The 18,322-nt window shown below is 39.0% G+C and overlaps 1 protein-coding gene across 2 annotated transcripts in view; it reads right to left on the bottom strand.

Moving 5' to 3' along the window:
- Positions 1–18,322, bottom strand: part of wdr11 (WD repeat domain 11) — a 151,360-nt gene that overhangs the window by 98,652 nt on the left and 34,386 nt on the right. Inside the window, exons 6-8 of one of the 2 annotated variants that reach the window (XM_067421334.1) lie at positions 13,098–13,263; positions 7,182–7,341; positions 5,412–5,616 (exon numbers count right to left, since the gene is read on the bottom strand). In XM_067421334.1, coding sequence (XP_067277435.1) covers positions 5,412–5,616; positions 7,182–7,341; positions 13,098–13,263 — 531 coding nt within the window. The remainder of the gene's footprint in view (positions 1–5,411; positions 5,617–7,181; positions 7,342–13,097; positions 13,264–18,322) is intronic. The other variant, XM_067421335.1, reaches the window with a different exon arrangement.

Raw genomic sequence — 18,322 nt, 5'->3', positions numbered from 1 at the left:
TAATGACTGACGCTGTCTACACTGATACAGTATACAGATGTGTGTTCAGATTATAATGACTGGCTGGCTACACTGATACAGTATACAGATGTGTGTTCAGATTATAATGACTGAAGCTGACTACACTAATACAGTACACAGATGTGTGTTCAGATTATAATGACTGACGCTGTCTACACTGATACAGTATACAGATGTGTGTTCAGATTATAATGACTGGCTGTCTACACTGATACAGTATACAGATGTGTGTTCAGATTATAATGACTGAAGCTGTCTACACTGATACAGTATACAGATGTGTGTTCAGATTATAATGACTGAAGCTGTCTACACTGATACAGTATACAGATGTGTGTTCAGATTATAATGACTGAAGCTGTCTACACTGATACAGTATACAGATGTGTGTTCAGATTATAATGACTGGCTGTCTACACTGATACAGTATACAGATGTGTGTTCAGATTATAATGACTGAAGCTGTCTACACTGATACAGTATACAGATGTGTGTTCAGATTATAATGACTGGCTGTCTACACTGATACAGTATACAGATGTGTGTTCAGATTATAATGACTAACGCTGTCTACACTGATACAGTATACAGATGTGTGTTCAGATTATAATGACTGATGCTGTCTACACTGATACAGTATACAGATGTGTGTTCAGATTATAATGACTGATGCTGTCTAGACTGATACAGTATACAGATGTGTGTTCAGATTATAATGACTGATGCTGTCTACACTGATACAGTATACAGATGTGTGTTCAGATTATAATGACTGGCTGTCTACACTGATACAGTATACAGATGTGTGTTCAGATAATAATGACTGACGCTGTCTACACTGATACAGTATACAGAAGTGTGTTCAGATAATAATGACTGACGCTGTCTACACTGGTACAGAATACAGATGTGTGTTCAGATTATAATGACTGACGCTGTCTACACTGATACAGTATACAGATGTGTGTTCAGATTATAATGACTGATGCTGTCTACACTGATGCAGTCTACAGATGTGTGTTCAGATTATAATGACTGATGCTGTCTACACTGATACAGTATACAGATGTGTGTTCAGATTATAATGACTGACGCTGTCTACACTGATACAGTATACAGATGTGTGTTCAGATTATAATGACTGATGCTGTCTACACTGATACAGTATACAGATGTTTGTTCAGATTATAAAGACTGACACTGTCTACACTGATACAGTATACAGATGTGTGTTCAGATAATAATGACTGACGCTGTCTACACTGATACAGTATACAGATGTGTGTTCAGATAATAATGACTGACGCTGTCTACACTGATACAGTATACAGATGTGTGTTCAGATTATAATGACTGATGCTGTCTACACTGATACAGTATACAGATGTGTGTTCAGATTATAAAGACTGACGCTGTCTACACTGATACAGTATACAGATGTGTGTTCAGATAATAATGACTGACGCTGTCTACACTGATACAGTATACAGATGTGTGTTCAGATAATAATGACTGACGCTGTCTACACTGATACAGTATACAGATGTGTGTTCAGATAATAATGACTGACGCTGTCTACACTGATACAGTATGCAGATGTGTGTTCAGATTATAATGACTGATGCTGTCTACACTGATGCAGTCTACAGATGTGTGTTCAGATTATAATGACTGAAGCTGTCTACACTGATACAGTATACAGATGTGTGTTCAGATTATAATGACTGGCTGTCTACACTGATACAGTATACAGATGTGTGTTCAGATTATAATGACTGAAGCTGTCTACACTGATACAGTATACAGATGTGTGTTCAGATTATAATGACTGACGCTGTCTACACTGATACAGTATACAGATGTGTGTTCAGATTATAATGACTGACGCTGTCTACACTGATACAGTATACAGATGTGTGTTCAGATTATAATGACTGACGCTGTCTACACTGATACAGTATACAGATGTGTGTTCAGATTATAATGACTGATGCTGTCTACACTGATGCAGTCTACAGATGTGTGTTCAGATTATAATGACTGAAACTGTCTCCACTGATACAGCATACAGATGTGTGTTCAGATTATAATGACTGACGCTGTCTACACTGATACAGTATACAGATGTGTGTTCAGATTATAATGACTGATGCTGTCTACACTGATACAGTATACAGATGTGTGTTCAGATTATAATGATTGACGCTGTCTACACTGATACAGTATACAGATGTGTGTTCAGATTATAATGACTGGCTGTCTACACTGATACAATATACAGATGTGTGTTCAGATTATAATGACTGGCTGTCTACACTGATATAGTATACAGGTGTGTGTTCATATTATAATGACTGACGTTGTCTACACTGATATAGAATACAGATGTGTGTTCAGATTATAATGACTGGCTGTCTACACTGATACAGTATACAGATGTGTGTTCAGATTATAACGACTGGCTGTCTGCACTCAAACAGCATACAGATGTGTGTTCAGATTATAACGACTGGCTGTCTACACTGATACAGTATACAGATGTGTGTTCAGATTATAATGACTGACGCTGTCTACACTGATACAGTATACAGATGTGTGTTCAGATTATAATGACTGGCTGTCTACACTGATACAGTATACAGATGTGTGTTCAGATTATAATGACTGACGCTGTCTACACTGATACAGTATACAGATGTGTGTTCATATTATAATGACTGATGCAGTCTACACTGATACAGTATACAGGTGTGTGTTCAGATTATAATGACTGACGCTGTCTACACTAATACAGTATCCAGATGTGTGTTCAGATTATAATGACTGGCTGTCTACACTGATACAGTATACAGATGTGTGTTCAGATTATAATGACTGGCTGTCTACACTGATACAGTATACAGATGTGTGTTCAGATTATAATGACTGAAGCTGTCTACACTGATACAGTATACAGATGTGTGTTCAGATTATAATGACTGAAGCTGTCTACACTGATACAGTATACAGATGTGTGTTCAGATTATAATGACTGATGCTGTCTACACTGATACAGCATACAGATGTGTGTTCAGATTATAATGACTGATGCTGTCTACACTGATACAGTATACAGATGTGTGTTCAGATTATAATGACTGATGCTGTCTACACTGATACAGTATACAGATGTGTGTTCAGATTATAATGACTGGCTGGCTACACTGATACAGAATACAGATGTGTGTTCAGATTATAATGACTGGCTGGCTACACTGATACAGTATACAGATGTGTTAAGATTATAATGACTGGCTGTCTACACTGATACAATATACAGATGTGTGTTCAGATTATAATGACTGGCTGTCTACACTGATACAGAATACAGATGTGTGTTCAGATTATAATGACTGGCTGTCTACACTGATACAGTATACAGATGTGTGTTCAGATTATAATGACTGATGCTGTCTACACTGATACAGTATACAGATGTGTGTTCAGATTATAATGACTGATGCTGTCTACACTGATACAGTATACAGATGTGTGTTCAGATTATAATGACTGACGCTGTCTACACTGATACAGAATACAGATGTGTGTTCAGATTATAATGACTGGCTGTCTACACTGATACAGTATACAGATGTGTGTTCAGATTATAATGACTGGCTGTCTACACTGATACAGTATACAGATGTGTGTTCAGATTATAATGACTGACGCTGTCTACACTGATACAGTATACAGATGTGTGTTCAGATTATAATGACTGACGCTGTCTACACTGATACAGTATACAGATGTATGTTCAGATTATAATGACTGAAGCTGTCTACACTGATACAGAATACAGATGTGTGTTCAGATTATAATGACTGACGCTGTCTACACTGATACAGTATACAGATGTGTGTTCAGATTATAATGACTGATGCTGTCTACACTGATACAGTATACAGATGTGTGTTCAGATTATAATGACTGGCTGGCTACACTGATACAGAATACAGATGTGTGTTCAGATTATAATGACTGAAGCTGTCTACACTGATACAGTATACAGATGTGTGTTCAGATTATAATGACTGAAGCTGTCTACACTGATACAGTATACAGATGTGTGTTCAGATTATAATGACTGACGCTGTCTACACTGACACAGTATACAGATGTATGTTCAGATTATAATGACTGACGCTGTCTACACTGATACAGTATACAGATGTGTGTTAAGATTATAATGACTGGCTGTCTACACTGATACAGTATACAGATGTGTGTTCAGATTATAATGACTGACGCTGTCTACACTGATACAGTATACAGATGTGTGTTCAGATTATAATGACTGACACTGTCTACACTGATACAGTATACAGATGTGTGTTCAGATAATAATGACTGATGCTGTCTACAGTGATACAGTATACAGATGTGTGTTCAGATTATAATGACTGACGCTGTCTACACTGATACAGTATACAGATGTGTGTTCAGAATATAATGACTGGCTGGCTACACTGATACAGAATACAGATGTGTGTTCAGATTATAATGACTGACGCTGTCTACACTGATACAGTATACAGATGTGTGTTCAGATTATAATGACTGATGCTGTCTACACTGATACAGTATACAGATGTGTGTTCAGATTATAATGACTGATGCTGTCTACACTGATACAGTATACAGATGTGTGTTCAGATTATAATGACTGGCTGGCTACACTGATACAGAATACAGATGTGTGTTCAGATTATAATGACTGGCTGTCTACACTAGTGTCTGACACTGTCTATAAGTGAAGACAGCCAGTCATTATAATCTGACCTTTCATATGGATGTTTTTAAAACACTTATACGTGCAAAACACATTATTAACATTACAAGTGAACATAACTAAAAGAACATATTAAAATAATTTAAAAATCCATGTCATGACCCCTTTAGATTACCATGGAAATATCACAATGCAAACCTCAAACAGGTTTTGACAAAATATATTTTTATTTTATTATCTTTTGGGGATTTTATTTTATTTCATAAAATTATAAAAAGAATGTATTGGTGTGTTTTAAGTAGGACTGTTTTGATATAAATGTTTAGTAGTCAATACCAATAACAGTGAAATTATATTCTTCTCAATAGCAATTGAAAAAATACATATTCATAGTATGTTGAATATGTCAGATTATTTAAATTAAGATTAAAACTGTAAAATTGAAGCTCAAATGTATTATCAAGTAAAATCAGCAAAGCCTACATTATAGTAAGTACGGTAAGTCAACCAATGTCTACCAATGTAAATCAGTACTAACAGGTTGCTTTTTTATTGTCAATGTGATACTGAAGAACCCATCATTTTCATATTCAGTACTTTGATGTTTGAAAAAGTGTACCTCAGGTTGGATGTAGATTTACTGGCATGAGCTTTGAGCTCCCACAACATCACCCTTCCATCACTGACCACCAGGGCGGCACTGTTCTCATTGACCGGACAGATCACCACTCGGTAGGGCCGCACAGTCTTCGTCACACGGATAGCGTCACACTGGGAGCGGAGATCGTATACCAGCTCTTGGACATTCTGCTCTGGATCAGTCACTGGAACAACAAAAAACTGGTATAAGTAAATGTATTTTTTTAAAAATGGCCAATACAAATCTTGTTGAGAGTATCATGTCTTTTCTATTGCCTTAACTTTTTATATCCCCAACAAATGTGTTATTGTCCATCACAATGTTTCACTGTAGACATCGTCTGCTGCCAATTTGGTAGACAACGCCCAACCCTAATTAGTTGTCATTTTTACCAACTATAAATGCCAAATCATGACGTTAAACTGAAGCAGACATGGATTTGCAGGCATATACAATCACGTGAAAAAGAAAAGACACCCTATTGTGGAATCAGTATCAGGACATAATAATAATTTTAAAAATCTGGTTCTTGGCAGGTCTTAAAATTCAGAAAATAAAACTTCAAACAACACAGATGAACAACAACACTTGGAAAAAAATCCCACTGTGTCATTATTTATTTAGCAACAATAAAGCCAAAATGAAAAAGCAATGGGTGACAAACTAAGGACACTGTATGATTCAATTTCTTGTAGATTCACTTTTAGCTGCAATAACCCTCTCACATCATTCTGGAGGGATTGTGGCCCGCTCTTCTTTACAATGTTGCTCCAGCTTATTGAGGTTTGTGAGCATTTATGCACAGCTCTTGCCACAGCATTTCAGTCGGATTGAAGTCTGGACATTGATTGGGCTAGTGCAACACCTTATTTGTTTTCTTTTTCAGCCGTTCTGTTGCAGATTTGCTGTGTACTTGGGATCATTTTCCTGCTGCATGACCCAATTTTGGCCAAGCTTTAGCTATAGGACAGACGGCCTCACATTTGACTCTAGAATACTTTGGTATACAGAGAACTTCATGGTCCACTCAAAGACTGCAAGGTGCACAGGTCCTGTGGCTGCAAAACAAGCCCAATCAGCATGATGTTTGTTGGTATGAGGTATTTGTGCTGATATGCTCTTTTGGTTTTCACCAAATGTGGCGCTGTGCATTATGGCCAAACATCACTTTGGTCTCCTCGGTCCAAAGGACATTGTTCTAGAAGTCTTATGGGATTAGTTCAGATGCAACTTTGCAAACCGAAGCTTTCCTGCCATGTTCGTTTCAGAGAGAAGAAATTTGATGGAAAAACAACTGTCTTTCCTCCTTGGCAATGTGTTAACACACCTGAACAATCTAGACTGCTAAAACTTCTGCTTTTATAGAGTTGGTCACACTTGCTGAGGATCAATTAATCAACAACCTGACTGCTACTTAATTCTTATGGAAAAAGTAAGGAGGTCCTTAGTTTGTCATCCATGGCACTGAGTAATATGTCAGGTGTTGATGTTTTTATTGAGGTTGAGGATTTCTTTTTAAAATTGTAACACCTGTCTAAGGAATTCAATAGAGTGTCCTTTATTTTTCACATGATTGTATATTTGCATATCTGTCTGTGTACGATGAAATATGTGATGTGATACGTGTGAATATACGTAATATATAGTTTGAATTTGGTGTGTTGATGTGGTGAATCCGGACAAAAATGTCCACCGTGTGGACAATAAAATGAACTAATTATGTATATTAAAATTGTGATGTGAAATTACTTATATGCCCCATCCCTGGACAGAAGGACGGTTGTGAAGGCACAAAGCCTGTCTTGCCTGTTTCATTAGGAGAAGGTGTTGTTGAGCGACACACACGCAATGTGATGCAACCATTCTCGTGGAGGCAGTAGAGAGCATCTCTCTGGGCACAAGGAATCACCTACACACACAAGGCAGAAAACATTAGAGACTTCAATGTTTCCCCAGCTAAATTCAAGACACAATATATTATTCCAAAAACGTACAGTCTTCAAGAAAAAGTGGCACATGGGTATAATGCAATATATGCACCAAATATGAAACTCTTTTGTTGATCTTATTGCTATTTTTAAAACTTAACCTGTTGACTATCACCTCCTTTTTAGCATGGATCTGAGCTTAAAATGCAGGAATACAGACCTACGGTTGGTCTCTTTATAAAGAAACTCAGCAGGTTATTACAGAAGTGACAGCATTTCAAAAAAGAAAAAGGTAAAAAAGTTATAGCTAAATGTAAAGCAAATGTACGGAAGTAAAAAATAAATAAATTTGATAATACATAAAAATAATGTAAAGAAATACATTTATTTGATAAACTATAAAATATATAGCCTGGATTGCAGCCGAACTCAGCCCCAGCCACAACATTTGAGCTCGGGCGGTTCGGTCTGGACTTGATCCATAGAGGAGTGATTATGGCTGAACAGAAACTGTTCGGACCAATGAGATCATCAGGGTGGGCTTTAGACGATGACGGACAGATGATCAACAGTAACGTAATCATCACGTCAACAAAGGGGCTTGGATTATATTTCTTCAAATCCTAAACGGAGAGCTTGTTTGTATATGAAATCACCTTTACACTATTTCTCTCTGAAATGATGATCATGTTGGGTAAGTACTCTGTGTATCATTAAATTCTTTCTTTTTTTACAACACCGGAAAATATTGTTTATTCTAGCACGCATGCAGACAGGGTTGCCAAGTTTTTACAACAAAACCCGCCAACTACAGCCCAAGACAAGCCCAAATGCCCAATAGCTTTTCGAGGGGTTCTTCGGGGGAAAAAAATGGCGTTTGGGGGGTAAAATGTGTGTTATTTTGAAAGGTTGCCTGCTAAAATTCGCATTCTTGGGTCTATACATCACATAATTGAGGTCGCTTCAAACCGCGCAAATGGAAAACAACCCACGGGAAAAAACAGAGGTTTGGCAACACAGTGCAGTTGAACTCTGTCGACATTTGACAACTAACGTTATGCGTCGCTCCGTTGCTCTGATTGGTTGTAGGTCTATCCAATCGAGGTCTTTCCTGGTCTGGTTGAAACACGCCCCATAATCACAGCCCAGTGGAGCATCAGAGCATCATTGCGTATGACCACGTAAGGCTATAAAATATATATTTTACAGAAAAAGGATTTCTAAGATTGCAAGAAAAATCAACGTCATATGTCTAACCAAGTTGCGTTTTAAATGTTAAGTTATATCACAAAAACCTGCCAAAAGGAATTCCATGTTAACGGAATTATTCCATGATTTACTCAGCCTTAAAGCTACACTGTGTAACTTTTTTAGTTTATTCTTAGCTAAAAACACTTAGTTCTTTCAAAAATATATGTGCTCATGAATGTCTATTTACTTCTTTCAAGTAATAAAGTATTCTCGTAAGTTTATAATATGCCGTTGAAAATACATACGGGTGAGGGGTTCGAATGCCGGTCGCCATGTTGCCCCTCCATCTTGAAAGTACATTAGCCAAAGAGGGACATACCCGTAAATTCAAGCTTCGCCTTTCGCGTTTTAACACTCGATGGCACCGTGTCGAATGTGAAGAGGGGGATTGCCATGTTAATCTTGGACTAAATCGGCCACCATAGGAGTTAAAACAAAATCGGAATTGAGAGGAACAGAAACTAATATTCTCTGGATGGTCATATACCTTTACACCGCTAGATGGGGAAAAATTTCACACAGTGTATAAGACATTCTTCCAAGACGAATACATTCAGTTATATTCCAAGCTTTATAATGGAAGCCCAAAAAAAGTTCATCCATCCATTATAAAGGTAATCCACACGGCTAAATAAAGGACTTCTGAAGCAAATCTATGGGTTTGTACATGGAAAATATCCATATTTAATGGATACAGATGGATACACTATTTTGAGCTTCAAATTTTGGGCTGCCATTATAAAGACGATGCCTTTAATGCAGTGTTCAGTTAAAAAACTCATAGGATTATAGGTCTTTATAGGATGAATTTTGAGCATTTGGGATTTTAGATGATACTTAATTTCTGATGATTACTAAAATATGTGATAGCAAAAAAAGGCAATAAAAAACTTGAAGTTTCCCAGTACCAGATTACTGACAGTTAAGCCTAGTTCACACTGCCCGATTTTTGCCCCGATTTTGAGTCGCCGACAGGTTTTCCGAAATCGCCGACAAATGCCTGAGATCACAGGCAAATCGGTGCTCGTGCACGCGAGTGACAATCACCAATCACGCAGTGTGAATAATCAAAGACGCGATCAGAGAGAATCGCCGAAGAGTCGCTGCCGCCGGTGAGATATTTGGCATGCTAAATATCTGGACCTGTCGGCGATTGAAACTCCTGCTGTGTGAACAGCGTTCTGACTGAAAATTACATCGGCGATGACCGACAGTCAATGAGAGAGTGAGATACAGGGCAGCAGGACGTTCAGAGAGGAGTTATAGAGCAGAATATCAGTATTTTAATAGATATATTTACAATTCTATCAAACAGAAACAACGGCCAAACATTTGCACATCCAGCCACAGCAGCAGCACATTACAAAATTGTTTATTTACCTCAAACTGTCTTTGCAGAACACAATCCTGGCTCCCTCTGTCTCTCCAACAATTTCTTCCGCCATAATCTTTTTTCTTTTTCTCCACAAATCAGCGCACATACAGTTTGAAGCAAACTTTGTGCAGTTTATCATTTTAAATAACAATTCAATGTCTCGCGCGAGAACTCCGGTCTGACGCACGTGTGATCTCGCGTTGTTTACTCGGCACATCGCACGTGTAGTTGGGAAACCTAGTTTGCGCACCGGAGAGAGAGAGAGTTGTCGGCGATTCTTCTATTTCAGTCATGCAGTGTGAACTCCTCTGTCCTCAAACCATCGTGCAGTGTGAACACAGCAGTGACTGAATGATATACCCCAGATAGTCATGCAGTGTGAATAGAGCAGTGACCCGACGAGAATCGTGCAGTCTGAACTCGGCTTTATTAGCCAGCCTGGATAAAAGACCAACACCTTCAACTCAACCTTGTGAAGACAGAACTGCTTGTGGTCTCAGCAAACCCACTTCATCAAAACTTCTCCACTCAGCTAGGTTCGTCAAGCATATCTCCTTTTAGGATAGGCATAAACCTTGGAGTTGCGATTGATGGTCAGTTAAACTTCGCAGACCGCATTGCCAGAACTGTCTGGTCCTGCAGATTTAAAATGTATCATTAGGAGGATCAGACACTTCCTATCAGAGCATGCTAAAACCTAAGTGTCCAAGCTCTTGTTAAAAGAAAAAAATAAATAAATATGGTTTTGAAACAACATGATAATGAATAAATAATAAGAACATTTCATGTTTGAGTAAACTATTCTTTAAACGATATCTAGTTTGCATTTTCAAATGGACCTAACTGCCTATATGTATACTGAATATAAAAAAAGTGATGGGTATAAGTATTTGGGTTCTGGTAACAGAAGAACTAGGACAAATGTGTGAGCCTTCAGTGTGTGTGTTACTGGCTTATGCCAGGCTCCCACGGTCAGCCCAGATTCAGAGTATGAGTGCTTGCAGCTGCGCCATCAGTCATGCAAATTGCCTTCCTGACAAGTGCTTTATAACACTTAATGCATATACGTGTGTGTGTGTGTGTGTGTGTTTACCAGAACTCTGATTGAGGGGAGAGATGGAAGCGTTAAATACAATTGTATATACACATTACACAATAAAACCGATCAGGGGCCGTATGTATAAAGCCGCTCAGAGTAAAATGCGTGTCTTAAGTGAGTCAAAATTTTAAGATTTACACAATTTTACTCTTATTCCTAGACTTAAGAATAAGTGTGATTCATAAAGGTTCCTAAGTGTTAAGACAAGGTCTCAGCTCCTAAATTATTTAAGAGAGCTGAAGAGGTTTCCTAACCTAGTTAGGAGTAACGAGATGGCAGCAGAGAGCAGGAGACACACACCTTCCAAGGAAAATATAATGTATTGGAGTTCAATTATGACAGGGAGCAGATAAAATAATAAAAACTTGATCATCAAGATTATTTTTGTAACTGACCTAGTAAGAAATTGAATAACTTCTGGAAAAAAAAAATCCTCCCAGCTGTTTTCCAGCATGTTTTGCATATTTGAACCCTTTCCAGCAGTAACTGTATGATTTTGAGATCCATCTTTTCAGACCGAGGGCGATCGAGGGACTCAAACACAACTATTAAAAAAAGTTCAAACATTAACTGATGCTCCAGATGCATTAAGAGCTGGGGGAGAAGGTCAAGGTAAATTGTACTTGTTTTGTCTTCTGGGTCACAGGTAAATACTCTAGTATTTAAGGGCAGCACTGAATGAAAATAAATATTATATATATATATATACACACACACATACATACATACATACATGTGTGTGTGTGTGTGTGTGTGTGTGTGTGTGTGTGTGTGTGTGTGTGTGTGTGTGTGTGTGTGTGTGTGTGTACGTGTACATAAGGGATGCCACAATTCTCAGTATAATATTGAACCGTTCGGTACGGCATTCACGGTTCATTATGCGCTTGAGAATTGCGTTTCTTTGGTTTTGCATTTAATTAATTACTTCCATTTCTCTCCATTTGAAAATATTTATCTCAGTTTATTTCAGCTCTGTTTGAGTGTACCTGTGAGTGTGCTGATATAAGCAAATATCCAGTCATATGCACTAAAGTTCGGTGTTTTTTAGCCGTGTTTTAAAGTTTTGCTGGTTAAACATATCATTCGGCTGGTTATGCACTGTTTTACATACAATGAGCACGCACGCCTGTCAAACACACTTAATGCCTTAATGCGCTAATACTGTCAAATACACATATAGGTACACATAAGGTTAACATATATAAATAAACTCAGTCGTTATGTCTAAAGTGAAATAAAAAACGCTTTGGTGGACACACGGCCTTAGAGTGGAGACTGAGAGCCAGGCCTTCTCGTCCAACATCAGTGCCTGACATCACAAATGAGCTTCTAGAAGAATGGTCAAAAATTACCATAAACACACTCCTAAACCCTAAACCCAGAAGAGCTGAAGCTGTTAGAGCCGCAAAGGGGGAGCTGACTCCATATTAAACCCTGCAGATTAAGAATGGGATGGCATTAAAGTCCATGTGCATGTAAAGGCAGGCGTCCCAAAACTTTTGGCAATAGTGTATATGTGCTTGAAGTGCTTGGCCAACACAGAATAATAGCACTTGGCCAAAATGTATAGTGCAGATATCTGCTTGAATGAGTGCTGTGAATGAGGTGTCAGAGGTAACCAATCTCTGCGTGTCTTTAAGCATTTCTGCTCACGTTCAGCAGAAGAAGAAATAATCATGTCTCCCATGCACTTCATGTGAGAAGCACTATCTGTGTGGCATGTGTAAAACTAGTGCACGAGAAGCGAAGCATTTGACGATACACTGCACAACATCTGTTTAAAATGCACACGTCCTGTGTCTTGGACCGAATTGTTATTGGTTCTGCGTAAGAGCATTTATATGTGTCAATGTGTGTACTGTACCGAGAGCCCTGTATCTGTTCGGTAAAGATATATCTATTTCAGATGGCTCAATGTAGTTCATTAAAACACAAAAATCATTTTATCAAACTGAAAAAAACACCTATTCCATTAAAGACATGCAGACTCCTGCATTTCCTCACACACACACCTGTATAAAAGGCACACCGGAGCGCTCGATGGCGACCACTCCAACGGTCTGACTGAGCTCCAGGTCTAGGATGAGGATCTCTCTGGGGTACAACAGCAGCATGTGGTTCCTCTTAGATGGCAGATATGAAAGTTGGAGACAGTCATTGAGAGTCACTGCTTCAGCCCTGCAAACAAATATACACACATTGCCATGTCACATTTAAATCATCAGTTTGTCCTGCCTGCTTCAATGTTTAACTACGGCCCAACCTGCTTTTGGGTTAAATTCTACAACACAATCAGATCACAACGCATCTTTATCCACAGGTGTTCAATGGTGAATGGTCTTGCGTAGCCAATTGCTGTGCGATAATTGGTGTGGTCACTATTTCACTGCTTGATCTTTTTGTGCTTCTCAATTAAGGGAATTCTGTAGTCCAAAAAATGTATTTAAATAAAATACAATTTTCCAAAAGAAATGCATAGGGAACCAGGGTTATTTTTTTACAGTCTATGTAATAACTTATGATAACATATATTATCATTTTAAATCTAGCTTTACAAGCTTTGTGAATATGCTAGTGCTCTTCCGCCATTCTGTTAATTACCTCTTTAGTAAACCAATACATAACCATCAAAAGCAGCACAGCTTGAATCTCTTCCATACTCGTTATTAATTTCACCACGTAAACGACCTGACCCGATTACTTTTGAGTGTGTCCTTAAAAGCGCGCATCACACTTACACCAGTCTGTAATGTTGACAAGAGAGGAAAGTTCATTTTTCTGAGGGGTAAACTTTTTATTTCGTGAGAAGTTATGAAGATAATGTTGGAATAATGACACAGACACAGCCTGGCAACACCCTGTCATTCAACTGCGCCTGACAGAAGAATTTATTTTTTCTGAGATGATTATTACACTTTACAACAAATAAATAGCTTATATAATACCGTATTAGTCGCGGTGGCCGTTAAGAGTTGCTTTAGCTACAGTTAACACATTCCAGCTGCTGGAGAAAACAGCGTCGACATTTTTGATGCGGCAGACAAACTGCATCACAAAATGATTGCGAATGAAAGTCAGTGCTCACATGTAAACACCAGATTGGATTAGATAACGTCTCTGGTAAACAGTCCACTAAATCTTTCAATCGGAATGACAAAAAAAGTGTGCATGTAAATGTGGCTATTGTCACGCAAAAATGATTACTGTCCATCCACATCACCGGACTAATTGGCCTAATCTTCATGGTACTTTAATCCGCAGTGGAAACGCAGACAGTAGCAGGTCTGGGAGGAAAAACAGTTCCTGTAAAAAAAGTTCCTGGTACAAATTGTTCCGGGTAATTTTGGTGGATCCGGGCCTTAAGTCTGCTGGCATCTTCCACTTCTACATACCATTTTGAGTCTTTGACGTAATTTTATACAGATGCAACATTTATCACCTATATATGTAGAAAACATAGTTCATTCAATGACCATCGGATGCACAAAAAACTGGAAAACAACCTTGTGCAGGAAACAACATTGTTTTTAAAATGCATCAGGTTGATGAATGCTAATGAAGAAGCACACATTAATAATCAATGTCAATACATTATATTAAGTTTGGTCCCCAAAGGACCCATTATTTAGCCTAGAAATCTAGACGCACCCTAGCGGCAGCAAGTCTAATCTGCTGCAAGGATCGTCTAGCAACTCTCAATACACTTCTGAGCTGTAAACGCCAAACTCTGGTCGGGCCAATCACGAGTCAGTGGGCGGGACTTAACATAATGACGGCCGAGTTGCGTTTGCATGCTTCTAGTAAACACAGAAACTGGTGAACGGCGTCTTTCGAATCAGCTTTGACCGCGACTCTGGAAGACTTGGAGTTAAGCTTTTCTCTGAGAAAAGAACAAAGAACGGCACTGAAGTCATTCTTAAAAAGGGAAGATGTGTTCAGAGTTTTGCCGACCGGATGCGGCGAAAGTTTAATCTTTCAACTAACTCTGGTTGGTTGAAGTGCTATACAATTGCGTGCAGGGCGTGCAGAGGGAGTCTGAAAGACAACAGCTTATCCGCCCCTCGGATTGATCTGTCAGTGGTGAGTTTCCAGACCAAACATCTTGATGTGGGTCTGGCTTGTCAGGCTACCCATTATTCTGATATAAGCAAAACTTAATAACAAACATTTTAAATGAAATCTGTGCACGTTTTTGTATTTTATATTAAAATGTTGTCAGTAGTTTATAGAATAAAACAAAAACGTTAATTTTACCCAAACACATACATATAAATAGTAAAACCAGAAAAACTGTTAATTTTGCAATGGTCTCTTAATTTTTTTTCAGAGCTGTATGACCATGCTACCCTGATTTTAGCCTCTCTTCATTGGCTTCCAGCCTATTTTACAATTTTAGTTTAAAATATTAAATGACCAAGCTCAATCATCCAATAAAACCATTATACATCTACTAGATCCTTAAAGGGTTACTTCAGCGATTAGCATATGGCTTTGTATCAGTAGAAACCCTGGAGTATATTAAAATGATTGTGCTTCCCCCCCTCATATCCCCCTGAGACAAGAGATTTATGCATTTTATTTCTGGAAAAATTCCTCCTATGACGCAAATTGACGATATTTGCATCATAGGAGGAATGTTTGGCCAAAGGCTAAAGACTACAGCCAGCAGAGGGAGCCATTTCCACATGTTTTGAATCCGCGCATGGGGGATGGAGATCACACTCAGAGCTCAGCTAGCAGCTACAGGCACTCATTTAAACGGAGCTATGGTGAGCAATGTAAGTCTTCTAACTTCTCAAATTAATTTCTATGAAAGTTAAAGGGGGGGTGAAATGCTGTTTCATGCATACTGAGCTTTTTACACTGTTAAAGATTTGGATTCCCATCCTAAACATAGACAAAGTTTCAAAAACTAATGTTGGACGTTTGATGGAGTATTTCTGTGTTAAAAATACTCCTTCCGGTTTCTCACAAGTTTCGGCGAGTTTTTTTCGAGTATGGGTCGGCTTGACGTTAAATAGATCGGAAGATCCTTGTATGGGCCGTACGGGCTCTTCTCCCGGAAGGGTGCGCGCGCGCGTAACTAGAGGGAGCGAGAGGAAATGCACGCCGTAAACAGTCTCTCAGGTGCAGATCCAGTCGTCCGTGAACACTTATGACGCGCCGCGCTCCACTTCATTCCTATGGGTGACGTCGAGCGACTTCAACGCTTCAGCACAGCGTTCCGGGAAGGCAGCGCTGCATTTGAACCGATTTGAACGCAGAAATGACGGGAAGCTTTAAGGCATCGCTTCAGTCACGTCGCAAAGTGGATTTCCACGGTCACTGCTGTCACAGGACTTCACCAAATCATACCAAAGAAGTGTGTTTTTGACAGAGCGGTCCCAGCGATAAAGATTCGGTCCTGCTTTGGAAGCAGCCGGTGAGTAAATCAACTTCAAATGTCTCTGCTATTGGCTACCGTCGCATGAGTAAACATCAGTAAACGATACGATCGCGTGCTTCGTCATTCAAATGCGCTAACGGTTACTCCATTGTTGTTCTGTATAACACTAGTCTGACTCTGACGTGCAAAACCGTTTTGCTTGCTACCTCTAAGGTCTAGTCACATACAATAGTCCATAAACCGAATCATGTCCTCATAAACTGTGCGTAAAGACACACAAAGGCCCCTAAATACAGTACATACCACAGAGACGGACATCCTGATGTTGCCGTTTCTCCTGTTCAATTTATTTCAGCCTCAGATTTGATTGTGGATCATTATCTGTATTAGCCTATGGTATTAGCTGAGATAGCTGAGATGGGTTTCTCCACGCTTGAGGACATCACCGCTTTGTGCACATTCGTCATTCTTTAGCTCCGCCCACACGATACGCCTCCAGGCGCTCGGTTTTTTCCGGAAAGACTCGGTACAGCCCATATTTCTTTTATAAATATGATAAAACTAAAGACTTTTCGGAGATATGAAGGATGAAATACTACTCTATAGGTACTCAAGATTGACATGAGATTGACTGAAACTGAGTGTTTCACCCCCCCTTTAAGCTTGCAAAGGCATGAACTGAAACGCGCCAGACTGAACTCGTTGTGAATGTATGCCGCGAGTGTAGTCGTGATTACCTCAGCTCTCATCACGAGAGCTCATCAGCTCATTTATCTGACTCCTGCATTTAGTGCTCAGTGCTGTGAGACTCGCGCGGTGACTTACTCATTATATTGAACAGACACGTTCAGTATTTAATTGTAGTGTCTTCTCTAACTCAGTCACTGTAATCAAGTTGGTGGCTTTGGGAATGGAGCAAAGCATTCTGGGAATTGTAGTCTTTCATCCCCATGAGACAAAAATACATGTTCTGTCTTTTCTCAGTCTAGAAAGCACCAAATTAAAAAATAATTTCACATTTCTACTACATTGATGACCCAGTTTAAAGACCCAGTTTAAATACAGATTCATCTTCCCAGCGCTGAAGTACCCCTTTAAGATCTTCTTTGGCACTCCTGCACATCCCTTGATCACATCTGAAGATAAAGGGTGATTGAGCTTTTTCAGTTTCTGCCCTCCACTCAGACATGGGGAGTAATGAAGAACAAACACTTTGTTACTGTACTTAAGTAGATTTTATTAGTATCAGTACTTTACTTTTCTATTTACTACACTATTTATTTTTCTTACAAATTTTTACTTTTTACTCTTTATATTTTTACACAAATATCTGTATTTTGTACTTCTCAAATTTTCAAACCAGGCTCGTTACTTTAGTTTTAATCTGTATTTGGTGGCATCTCTAATAAATCATGAATCGGTTAGTCTTGACTGGCAAACGCTATGATTCAAGCCAAACAGAGTAATTAATAGGAGAGACTTGAGAATGCAGTGAAAGTGCACAGGTGGAGCAAAGAGGCAAAACTACTGATTTGTTCAGGACTTCAAGTGCAGGTCAGCTTCATCTGTAAATAGGCTATTGCAGTTGTCTTTGTTTACTTAGTTAAAGGTGCACTATGCAACTTTCCATCCGCTAGAGGGCGCCTATTCAAAACAAAGCCGTAGTTTGATGACGCCAAGTTTGAGCGCAGTATCTTGGGACATTTGGTCTTCACCTCACAGCCGGTGGAAAATAGGACACGGGCAGAAATCATGTTGATGGATGTGGTTATTAACGTTACTGTAGTGTGAAGTGTTGCGTTGTGCCTACACAAACACCCGCCTCGCGAGCACCGGGACATTTATTGTGAC

Source organism: Pseudorasbora parva, chromosome 17, assembly GCF_024679245.1.
Source record: "Pseudorasbora parva isolate DD20220531a chromosome 17, ASM2467924v1, whole genome shotgun sequence".
NCBI lineage: Eukaryota > Metazoa > Chordata > Actinopteri > Cypriniformes > Gobionidae > Pseudorasbora > Pseudorasbora parva.
Note: the sequence above shows the minus strand (reverse complement) of the source record. Positions and strands in the feature narration are given on the sequence as shown.